Raw genomic sequence first — 12,683 nt, 5'->3', positions numbered from 1 at the left:
GTTGATGGCTCCTGAGGCTTGACCAGCTGAGAACAACTATTCTAGAGGACAGTTAATCACATTATGTCTGCTGAGAGGGTATCCAAGAGGGCACTTTTGCACTGTTATTTTTATTTGTTCAAAAATGAGGACACCAAGGAGTATCAGAGTTTTTGTCAACAAAGAAAAGTGGCTTCCATATGAGTATGTTGAATTGACATGGTAGCTGCTGTACAGTCAAGAGGCAACAGTGGACTATATTAAACTAATTTTGGAGTTTAAATGATCTGTTTAGTTGGTTCAATCTCTTTCATGTTGCCAATTTCTAAGCCATTTTTTTAATCATTTTAATGGAGCCTGTAGAAGGGAAAGGGCTTCTAATGGGCACCTTTTCATGCCGGTTTAATTACTTAGATTTCAGAGATGCAAGCAATGACTCAAAGGTCATTGACATTGAGGTGTAGGATTTTATTGCAGTGAGGTAAAAAACAAAACAAAACAAAAAACCAAAGGAGGAGAAGAGGAAACACAACTGAAGGATGACACTGCACTTCAGCCCCACTTTTCCACCTGTTATAATCCAGACTTGGACTGTTCTGCCAATGTGGATGCTGCCAAAATGAAACAAACAATTATCATAGCAAACAAACCATTGTTATCTTTCAGTATAAAGAAAGGCCACAGAGTCCACCAGATTGAGTGGCTAGTATTAGGCTGTGAAATCATGGCATGGAGCCATAGGGACCTCATGTGACCAGAGAAAGGTCATGACATTAGCCTGTGGGTACAGGGAGTGGCTGCACTGAGTGCCTTTAGTGGTCAACCAATCTCTTTCACTTGTAAAACAATGGGCCTCCTTGAACAAGCTGTGTACTTGACAGAAGCTTGGTGAGCTACATCGGTGTGTAGCAGAGCGTGTGATTCATTTTCTTGTTTTGCCAAAGTCAGCAAAACAACCAAAGCTACTTTAAGGATTACCACTATTATTAATTGGCTATTGGCTCGATCATTGATGATGTCATTTCCACTTTCATTGAGTACAGTTAGTGTCCTGGTGCATTTGGATGTGTCTGTCTGTTTTAATAAGATGTATACCCGGCTTGTTTTGTCACCCCAGAGACCTTTGTTAGCATCTTTGGCAAGTTTCTAGTAGGTGACATCAGATTATTTATGTCAGTAGAACAGAGGGTGCAGCAGAGCATTGTGGGAATGCTGATCTAATGGGTTTGTGAAGGATTAGGGTCAGCCGGAGTAAGAAGCTCAAGGCCTCCTTTTATTTTCAAAACTTTAGTCTTCATTCTGTAGCTCTGTCTGCAAAGCATGCACCACATTTAGTATATTTTCACTCTTATTTGATTGTATTCTTTATTTACTAATAGAGTTTTTACAGTAATGCGTGTCTGTCTGTTCGTGTGAGCACTTTTCTACAGCTCACCACAGGATGTACTTTTCTGTCACAATGAGGTGGCCTGTTTGGCGCACATGACGCCTTATACATGGCTGAAGAATTCAAATCCCATGCGGTCCATAAGCAGTGAACCGTTACTTTTCTCCCAGCGGTACTCAGAGAAGGGGTCCCGAGGTTAGTTGGTTCAAACTCAGCAGGCCTTGCACCCATCGCCCTGCACTCAGCTCATTGGCTTTGTCATTCCAGCTGCGATAGTGTCTGTGAACAGAGAGCATTATTCATGTCCTCAGAAGGGGGCAAGTCCTAATTGAAATTCCGGTCTTTTGCACTGGAATGAAGTGGGGCCGCTGACACCCACTGTATTATGCTGGCCTTGTCACCTTGAAAGGCCCATCTGGAGACTGTTCACATTCCTGACCAGCAGAAAAGACCCCTTAGGGGAAAAACAATGATGTACAACAAAAAGGGCTGAATGGAGCAGTACAAAAGCCTGGTGCAGTTTGAGAAAAGTGGTATTACAGTACTGTGCACTTTTCTATGGTTTGATGTGAAGCCATGCTCCACTCTGCAGTAACTAAAGGGCTGGACTGTCTGTGGTTGCTAGCTGCCAGTGTGGTGTGCATGCTAATGGCTGACTGAATGAATCAGTGCCATTCTGATAGAGGAGAATTGAGTACAAGGAACCCCTTTCTGGTTAGTTCACTCTCACAGCAGCCTACTGTCTCAGCCTCTTCACTGTCTCTGAACAACAAGTGTACATGCTTATTTATCATCTTTACTTAACGTCACAAACTCTGCTGTGCAGTGTAGCTCTCACAATGACTCTTTATTTTTTCATATGAGAACGTATTGCTGACTTTTTTCCAACCACTTTAGTGTGTAAAATTTGCAAATGTAAAATATTTTTCTAGTAATGTCCAAAGTGTGGTCTTGTGTCCCAACAACAGCAGGGATTTGAAAATGCTTTTAATTCACAGTAAGATTCACTCTCTTCCAAGAGCTGGTCTGGTCAAAATGAACAATTGTGGGAGAAGGGCCTTAGTAGGAGAGGTGACCAAGAACCCAATGGTCACTCTGACTGAGACCCAGAGATCCTGTGTGACGTTGGGACAAAGTCCCAGAAGGACAACCATCGCTGCAGCCCTCCACTAATGGCAGAGTGACTAGACAGAAGCCTCTCTTCAGTGCGAAACACATGAAAGCCCACTTAGAGATAGCAAAAAACTCAAGAAAGCAAAATTGTCTGAATAGTTATGTCAATGTGATATTTCAGTGTTTAATTTTCCATGAAATTGAAAAAAAAATCTTAAATTCGGTTTTCACTTTGTCATGATGGGGTACTGAGTGCCGATTAATGAGAACAAAAGAATTTAAACAACTGTAGCATCAGGCGGCAAAATAACAGAGTAAATGGGGTCTGATTAACATCTTGCAGTTAACATCAGAACAATGTAAAGCTCTTTAATGAGGATCACTGTCACTGTCAGGATCCATTTTTAGTCCTTTCTGCTACACCTTTTCACGTGTCTTGTTCTGTTTTCATGGTTGAATTATGAACTCTGTTTCTGTAAGCACAATAAAACCTCAGCTAAGGTTCAGATCCAGTATTGTTTTGACATATACTCCTGAATCAGGTTGCATCTGTTATTCATGAAACTAGCTTGTTTCAAAAAAGTGATTTCCTAAAAGGGCTTGCGCCAGTTAATCTGTAGAGATGCCTTATGGAAAGACTGAACATAGAAATGGAGGTATTATGTGTTGAACTGTGCAATCTAAAGCTGACGTTTTTGAGGTATGGGGGTAAATGTTGTATAATAATCAGCATACATGTCTTGGTTTTTTAAATAAATATATCCAGGGAAAAGTATTTGACTTCACTAATGCAAGGGCCCGATTTCACTGTCATACACTTTTGGTGTGTGTTATGTGCTTGTTTTGATTACACCTAGTTAAAACTCCTTTTTAATCATTATTGGTGCATCAGGTATGCCTGCTGTAGATTGTATTCCACCTTATAAGAATAAGAATTACATGTCTATTTTTGCATGCAAAAGGCAGAAATTTGTCTTTTATTTGCATTTGCAAATGCAAACAAATAAAGACAGTACCCATTCACACGGGGGTTGGGGTGGGCATTTAAACCATTACACATGCTTCAAACAAAGCATATAGTGGATTGTAAGACCAGATAAAAATGGAGCTTCATGACTAATCGGTGTTGTATAAGCAGTCTAGTGTTTTTTTCAGTTCCACTAAATGTTTGCATGGAAATCCTTATCTTGTATCCATGCATAAGAGTCCACACTGTAGATTGTTGTTGTCTTATTTACATGATATTTTGGAAATCTTTAGTGCCTTGTTACCACACACAGCAATGTTGTATCTTTGTCTGCTACAGACACCCAATAACACTCTTTCTCTCCTCCTTTGTCTCTCCCCTTGTTATCGCTGCCAGGGATCGAGCTGTGCCTGCCAGGATGGCGTTTCTCCATGACCATGGTGGCCAATTTTGTGGTGCTGGGCGGTCAGCTGTTGATGCCTGGGGTGGCGTACCTCTGTCGAGACTGGCAGGTTCTCCAAGCGGTCATCATCTGCCCCCTCCTGCTGATGTTGTCCTACATCTGGTAAGGAAAGACCTGAGCATCTGGTGCCCTTTGACTCTGACACATTTTTTGCTTTTTGCCGTTGTTTAAAAGGTGATTTTCACTTGTAGTGTTACATGATACTTGTACTGCATAAATATGTGGCACCATCTGCACTTTAATTCAGCATGTGTTAGATTTAGAGAAATGAGTGTTGAAGCAGTGTAAATAAAACCCTGTTAAAACCAGAGGGACTTTTGCAGATTTTCTTGCTTTTAACAAAGACCTGGAGAATGTGTTAGCTCCAAGGACAATTTTCAGCCACAAAATCCCATCTGAATTAAATGTAATGTCTTTTCATTAACACACTTACAGTGACCTCTACTGTGACCACAGTCCCTCTTAAAGCTAAGGCAATAAATACTCATGATTTCACCTCCATTTATCCTCCTGGTGCACAGCAATGCAAATGTGTACATAAAGTCAGCAGAAGAAAAACTATCAACATGCATTCAATCAAAGTGTCAAAGATGCTGGCTTTCTTTTAAAACATGAAGTTTCCTCTCAAAAGCTGTAAAAATAACAAGGTACTAATCTGATCAAATACCAATGCAAAGCTCTTCTGTCAGTGGGAAGTAGAAAACCGATGAGGATTCCCACAATGAAACAGAGTAGGGGTCAGAAACCTGACAAATAGATCAGTGTGATAGCTCAATAAATGACTAAAGACGCAGCAGTTAAGTGGCTTAAATGGTGAAAGTGGTCATGATAAATTGTTTTCATTTGATCATGGTGTTGATGGATAAGATAACTCAACTAAACATAGAACTGTTGGCTATTTATTAAATGGAATGAACGATAGAACAACAAAAATGGGCTTTAAAAATGGCACACTTTACCGGGATGTGCTCAAACATCAGCAAACCTGAGTCAGCCTTTTAGGAGAAGATTCTGCTCTTATCATTCAGGGTTTTTGCTTTATCAAGACATTAATGATACAATGCAATGCAACGTAATGTGATTTGATATGATACGATGCGATAAGATGTGATACAATGCGATGCGATGCTAAAAATATGAACACCATTATGCTGTTGCCCAACCCCTATGGATGTAAGTATCTTTTTTTATCATAAACACAAACTTAATATTTGTCTCTAATAAGGTAGCTATACATAGAAACACAGCTGGTAAGACTGAGTTGTTCACCATTGCAGATGATGGAAGTTTGTTGAATCTAGGTAATCAACATAAAACCACGTTAGTGCAAGATCATAAATTCTGTGTTAACATCTGTTCCACAGAAAATGAACCAGCTGGGAAAATGTGGTGTTTTGGCTTACTTTTTTTTTTTTAAGATAAACATATTTGTGTAAGGTGGAACCTGACTGCTCAAGAGAGGAATATGTGCAACATTATGCAAAGCACCCACCAGAAATTAGGTGTAGAAAGTGAGATGTGTGTGTTTAATTTTGTTCATTCTAATGTGGTAACATATGGTTGGGCTAATTTGAGAGTTGATGAAAAGTTTGAAAAGACTCACTTGTCTTTTAATTGTGATCATGATGACACAAGGATTTTCTTTGTTGTAATTCTGAGAGATTCAGATCTTCATTTTGATTCATTTTTATTCTCTTATTAATGAGGACATCCCCCCGTCTTCTCCTCAGGATCTTCCCTGAGTCACTGCGTTGGCTGCTGGCCACTCAGCAGTATTGCCGCTCCAAGTGGATCATGGGACACATCGCACAGAAGAACCGAGTGAGCATGGAACTGGATGCTGACAACATTCTCACAGGTGACCAAATTTGTTCACACTCGATTAAAAGATTAACTCCCCCCTTTACATCTTTTCATAGTCATTGCTCTTTTAATCTTAAAATTTGAATACCTTCTTCAACTTTTTTTGCAGTTACTTTATCAAAGCTGTTTTTGGGTGTGCTGCTGTATGCCACAAGCTGTTTTTCCTTAAAAAGGGAAGATTGACAAGGTTATATCAGTTTTCTGTCTGGTTGCCATAGAAACAGACCATTCAGAGGTAGCAGTGGGTGTTGAGCATCACATTATAACAGTCTATAGTGTTCCTTTATTTTTTTAAAGCCTGGGTGGGTGGACTTGAGTTAACATTATGGCACATGGGTGCAGGTCAGGCACTTTACCACTGACCCCAGGGTAACTGTTACGTATGTTCATAAACATGGGCGTGGTTGTAGTGATGTCTCCCATTCATTTCTGAAGAGGTGTTATGAAGCAGATGACTGCAGTCCCAGTATTTGATAACTGAATATTTGATGCTGGCTCTTCTCAATTTTAAATAATCAGCTAAAGGGACCCTAAGCCTCTTGGCAACAGCTACAACAATCTCACATGCCACTTAACTCAATCCAACCCATACTTGTGTAAATTTATGCATAATGCTTTGTCTTCGTATAATTCAAACAATTAAGTTAGAACATTTCATCACTGTATAGTTTTTTTTTTTTTTTTTTTTTTTTTTTTTACAAGTAGAGAAAAGAGCTATAGCAACCAAATTTGTGTCTTGCACCTTGCATCCTTATTTCTGCTGTAAAAATGGGCATTTTGGTATGGGATCTTATGGGGATTCCTTGGCCTTTATAACCAGCCTCAAGTGGACTCTCAGGGAGCTGCAGGGGTGGGGATTGGGGAAGAGGCAGCAAAAACCTGGTGCTTGGAAAAGTTAAACTGAGATATCTATATTTTTTATTTCAATGATAAAATATGGATAGTCCTCAAGAACTCCAGCCATTTGGAACACCTACCAGACAATACACAATACACGACTACGTTTAACACATAAACAGCCAGATAAAATCTGCTGAAAACACCAACAAATTATCTAAACAAATAACTTACCAGTGCTCCACCACTGTTGACTTGACACCATCTTAAACTGCCACAGAAAACACAAATGAAAAAAGAGTCTTACTCTCAGTTGTCCCATATTAGTCCTCGTTAACTGATGATCTCAAATGTAACCTCTGCTAAAACAGTGAACCCAACCATCATGGTTTCTTTTGAGTAGTCCAGAAAAAACAAAAATGTCCACTGTTGATAGTTCAGTAAAGTCCTCTTCTAGTCAATGGTTTTTCCCTGGAGCTGAAGTTATGATTTCTGCTGCTGCTACTATAGGATAAATTAGCCAGGAAGCTGCCAAGCTAGTACTCCCATCTACAGAGAAGGGAGATGTGCTCTTGCCACCAGCCCAAACAACTCACGTCTTTCTGCATGACATGATTCTGTGTTTATTACAGTTCCACTTAGGCCAGCCACACACTACAGGATTTTAAGCCCAATTTGGGGCAAGATTTGCCTCCCCCGATGATCGTGGGGGCGTATACCAACTGGAGCCTCGTCGCAAACAATTATTTGTCTGAGCAGTCTGCATGTGTGTGGTGTCAACACGATGAATTTACTGCTCCAAATCACGTCGTAGCCTGCCAGACTCTGAGTCTGATATTTACGATTTTAGGTCGTAGTGCTGCTGACAGAGTACCCACAACAACCAATGAGAGTGAGCACACGGGGTAGCGTCACAATACGAATCATATGTACTTTGACCGCTCACAACAATAAACACAACGGTACCTTAATTCCAGCCAGGATTTCGCCCTGAGTCTTTCCCTTGTTTTATGATTGTTGCTGTACCTGTAATGCATGCCAGGACACTCTGTTGTGGAGAGACAGCAAGACAGTATCGACATCTGTGGCTTTTTTTTTTCTGAAGTCACGTGATCACGCGAGGTCATAGGCAGGTCGGCAGGTGTGTGGTCTCCAGTGATCTGATGATCTGGCTGAGTCGTCTAGTGTGTGCGTTCAGAGGATTGAACATAAAAAATCTTTGGAAATTGTCCTGAAGTCTGTGGTCTCCCACTGTTTTAAAATCATTTCAGATTTAAAAAATCGTCTCGTGTGTGGCTGGCCTTAGTCAGAGAACTGGTCATGGGTAGATTTACCCACTCATCGAAATCCACTAAACTCTCTGCTCAGCCCAGGCCCATCCTTTTCTGGGCCGCTGCATCGGTGTTTATTCCACTCAGTTGACAGTTCCCATTGTTTCTGCTTCCTCATTACCTGCATTGATGACAAGCTCAGACACATCAAACACATCCTTCCATACCACTGTTTTCCCAGCATAGTTTTCAGTAGCTCTATCCTTCCCCGGAAACAAGCTTTGTTTGATGTCATCCATGTAGATCACATGAATAATCAGTCCCTTAATTAGCCATGTGCTGTCCTACCTGGATAAACAACCCCAGAATTGAACTGGAAGTAGGTCAAAGTAAAATTACTTTGAGTTTACAGTATATCTAAGGTTTCTTGACAACACGTCTTTTATATAACACAATTATATAATATGTAATCATTCACAATTCACTTATTTGGTAGCCAGCATATTTTTAAGTGGGACATTTTGGCCGTTAATATTCTTATCTGCCAGACATCCACTCTTGAAACTGGCCAAAGACCGGTTAATACCAGCTAACGGAATCCCTGATATATATGTTTATCTATCACTTGGCTGTTCAGGAGCCCAGTTATTTCTGTTGGCTGGCGTGGCATGCTGTTAACACGCCGCTGCTTTGACTTAAACCTGGACCATTAGGACCATTGCCCCCATTCAAAGGATGCAACCTTTTGGCTTGGCCATCAGTTCTCCTAACAGTGCTTCTAAACGTTACTCTTTTAACATTCTTGTCTGACAGCACTTGCCATAGTTATCAATACCTATTTAAGATACAGCACCATGGATGGGAAAACCTCGAAGAGGAACCACTCAGTGTGAAATTAGCTGCACTTTTTCCAACTCTCTGAAACTGTGTGCTGATGCAGCAATGAGAAAGTACACTGCCACAGATATTTATTATCTGCTCTTGTTTTATAGTATCTGCCTGTCCCTGACCCTTACAGTAATATTTCCTACTTTAAACTGCTCAGCCTTAAATTAAATGTCGGGCATAAAATGTATTCATTGCTTGTTGTGTTTCACAGAGGGAGTCTTAGAGAATAGAACATGACAGATGCATGTGTAAACCGCCGGTTAGTTCATGTTTGGAAAGTGAGCGCAATGATTTACATACAGTTGATCTCAGTCTTACTCAGAGGTTTGCAGGATCAGTGGAAAAGCTCAGTGTTACAGACAGAGATAACCTCGAGGCGGTGGTGTGTGGAATGCCGTCACATGCCTGAGTCAACACGAACATGCAGCACCACAGAGCCAAGGTGTGTTTCTGTGGCAACCCCGTTCTCTGATACCAAAACATCCACGGTGTGCTATGTCACATTTCATCGACGGTTCAGGGGTGTGTTGCCCTCACAGGAACTGTTCCTGTTCTTGTGTCAGCAGCGTTGTTATACCTGTCAGACAAAGCAGAGGGAGACAGGTCACATGGGATGAAACGTGCTCATTAGAAATACACGTGGAAATTTTCTGTGGATGGAATAAATAAGGGACGTCTCTTATGAGAACAAGATCTGCTATCGAGCAGTGTTTTCAGGTGAATTTTACAGGATATTTACTTGTTACAAAGGCAAATTCAAGCCAGCTTCTATCACTTTAATGAAGATTTGTTTGAATCAGTGTTTATGTCGGTAGATACTGTAAAATAGATAGCTATGTGGAGTTGTGTTATTATGATATTACATTATAAGGCATTTGATTTGACTGGTTTTTTTTTTTTTTTACTGCAGAAATACACAATACACATTTGTTTGTCTTTTGTACTTTATCTTAAAAAACACATTCAGTGAATCCCTAGCTTTTTATTCTGGTCCTTCTACTCATAGATTATAACATTTTCAAGCCCCCTGGTCTTAATCCCTTTGTCATATTCTGGGTCTTCCCCGAGGCCTCCTCCCAGCCAGATGTGCCCAGTAGAACTACAAAGTGAGGCGCCCAGGAGGTGTCCTGATCAGATGTTCAAACCACCTCAGCTGGCTCCTGTCATAGGCGCAGCAACTATACTTCTAGCTCCCTCCGGATGTCTGGACGTCTTACTCTACTCTATCTCTAAAGCCAGGCATACTCTGTGGGAGTTTAGGCCAACTCTATGACAGTCATAGTGGAATGTCAGCTTACACTGTGTGGCTGAATCTCCTAAGATGACCATTGAGCCTGATTTATGTGCTCACACTATATGATCCAATGGTCGTGCACAAACTGAGTGCTCACACTGTATGAGTGAAGTCTGGATGGACTGTGACAAAAAAATCTATGGATTTTTACTTTACGAAAAAGTCTCACATACTGAAGTTTAAGTCATATCCTTAATCTCTTACTCTGTCTCTCCACCGCTATCTCGCTCTCGATCCCACACACACAAATGACAGCAACATTCATGTCAGCTGGAGGTCCATGGTCATTCATTTCCTTTATTATAGTGGGCATTGGAAAGTCATTTCTGCTGTTGTCATGATTTAAGACCCTCGCAGACACTTTACAAATGAAATAATACCCCATAGTTGAGGGTTCTGCTTGTGGTTCTGCTCTCACTGTGGGAGTATCTGGACTCATACGTCCAAAATAGCAAACATGTCAGAAATCCATCTGACCAGTCGAGAGCAGCTGGTCGGGTCATAGTCTGGTTGTGGCTGGCCATCATATCCTCCTGTAAACTGCATGACAAACAACACATAATCTGTGTGAAACTCTGCGTGTTTTCCAGCTGATCAGATTCAGATTTGGAACCACTGTGCCATATCATTGCTTTTAACTTATTTTGTCCTTGCTGTGACTTCTCCAGTGCATATTCAATTGTTCAGCCCTATGCTGTCAAAAGCTTATACTTTGCTATCTTTTTCTTTGTCACTCACCTTTATACAGGTGGTGCAGAGGGTTAGATACAGCTTGTCCCCAGATTTAGTAGTTGTGACATTTCATAAAAAATATCATCTATATTATATTTATCTGGCATTCCTTTAAGGTATCCAGATTAACTCCGTGCATGCCCCTCAACTCTCAATCATTGGATCATATCATGATGCTCATTAAATTGTTGCTTGGAAATTAATCTGATTTTATTACAGTTATGACTTTGGCTTTCAAGGGTCATTAACAAAACAAGATAATTGTTATGATGCTGCTTGTGTGACAAAGGGAAGGGATTCTGCCCTGTGTTTGGCACAGCATGTGCTCTGCCTCTAACAGCTCTCACTTTAATTCAAGTGAGGAGGAGAGGGAGCAATGGCATGCATGGCTAGTTAGAACAATACTTATCTTGAATAAGTTGCATAATTTGTTACATTGTTGTGGATGCTCCTTCAAGGCAATACAACAAATTGAATTATCTAAGATTACAGATGCACATTTTTTAAATTGGAGTTTAACAATTGTGATCTGGATATTAATCCTAATAATTGTGATTATGATTTTTGTTATAATCCAGCTATCCTAACCTTTGGTTTACTGAGGCACACTTCATTTTTTGGAAGTGTGTCTGTGCTCATAGCTTTCAAAGTGCCTCCCACCCACTAACTACAGGACAGTGCAAGAGCCTATTGGTTTTTATGTCAAAGAAAAAGGCAAAAAATGCTAAAATATTTTTTCAAGGTTTTAATTTGGAAACTTAAAATGTGATTTGGGTAATTCTTGTTTCTAAAACTGTTTTTCATGTTCTTGAGGTACTAAAAAACTAACATAGAGATGCTAACAAACCTAAGCTACTAATGCAGAATAATGTACAGTGCTTAAAAAATTTATTAGACCATCACCCAAAGTAAGGTTTATGCCGCAGCTGCCCTAAATTAACAGCATTGGTAATTACCAAAATTATTTTTATGTTTCTGCAATGGTTAATACACCAATATGTAAAAGCTCCTTAACCCAAATAATATTTTTAATGCTAAAATATAATTATTATTGTTATCCATGAATTTTCAAATTTACTGATTTACAAAAAACTGAAGAAATAGTAAAGCACATTATTATTTCTTGATTAATATGTCAAATTGTAGTTATTTACTTGCATTCCTGAACAGAAAATTAGTTTTAGTGGTTGAATGTTATGCTTGATTCATTTCTGACTTCTCAGAGAAGCTCAGTGAGCCGGCTCAAATTTGGGTATAAAAAGGTGAATTCAGTTTGAAATCCCTCATTCCTGTTCAAAATGGTAAAACATGGAGAGCTCACTGAAAATGAAAGAGTCTGCATTAAAGCACTTCATGATGCTGGATGGTCTTTGAGTCAAATATGACAGGTGGTCTAATAAATTTGTTAAGCACTGTACATAAAAGCTACAACAGGTTAGAGTCATTGCTGTCATGAAAAAACCCCTTATTTTTTTTAATGAGCTGGGGCCTTGGCACTTCCTGTTGGGATTTTGGCATGGATCCAGAGGCTTTTTTGCAGGTCTTATGATGATCCATATGCAGAGCCAAAATCATAAGCCTAGGTTGAATGGACTGTGGGGACTGATTGTTTGAAGAGATAGGAGGAAAAAAATCAAACTTTGGGGCCTGATTGTGGCTCCACCCTATGGTTAAAACTCACAATTTATTTATACAACTTAAGGTCTCCATCTTGCCAAGAATCATCTGTAAAATTCTGGAGTCAATCAGATGCAATCCCTAGGTGGAGTTCTTTAAAATGTGAGACCTGTAAAATATCCAAAAGATGTCAAATTTCTACCTGAACACTTCATCTCACATCATGTACATATTTTTTAAAAGACAGTAAATTTGTTTTTGTCCATCTGATC

At 39.9% G+C, this 12,683-nt stretch overlaps 1 protein-coding gene across 2 annotated transcripts in view; it reads left to right on the top strand.

The window, feature by feature from the left end:
• LOC121520571 (solute carrier family 22 member 23-like) overlaps nt 1-12,683 on the top strand; it is a 63,291-nt gene that overhangs the window by 37,716 nt on the left and 12,892 nt on the right. For both annotated transcript variants that reach the window (XM_041804085.1, XM_041804086.1), the window contains exons 4-5: nt 3,843-4,011; nt 5,640-5,767. In XM_041804085.1, the coding sequence (XP_041660019.1) occupies nt 3,843-4,011; nt 5,640-5,767 (297 nt within the window). The remainder of the gene's footprint in view (nt 1-3,842; nt 4,012-5,639; nt 5,768-12,683) is intronic.

Source organism: Cheilinus undulatus, linkage group 13 (genome assembly GCF_018320785.1).
Source record: "Cheilinus undulatus linkage group 13, ASM1832078v1, whole genome shotgun sequence".
In the NCBI taxonomy this organism is placed as follows: domain Eukaryota; kingdom Metazoa; phylum Chordata; class Actinopteri; order Labriformes; family Labridae; genus Cheilinus; species Cheilinus undulatus.
Note: the sequence above shows the minus strand (reverse complement) of the source record. Positions and strands in the feature narration are given on the sequence as shown.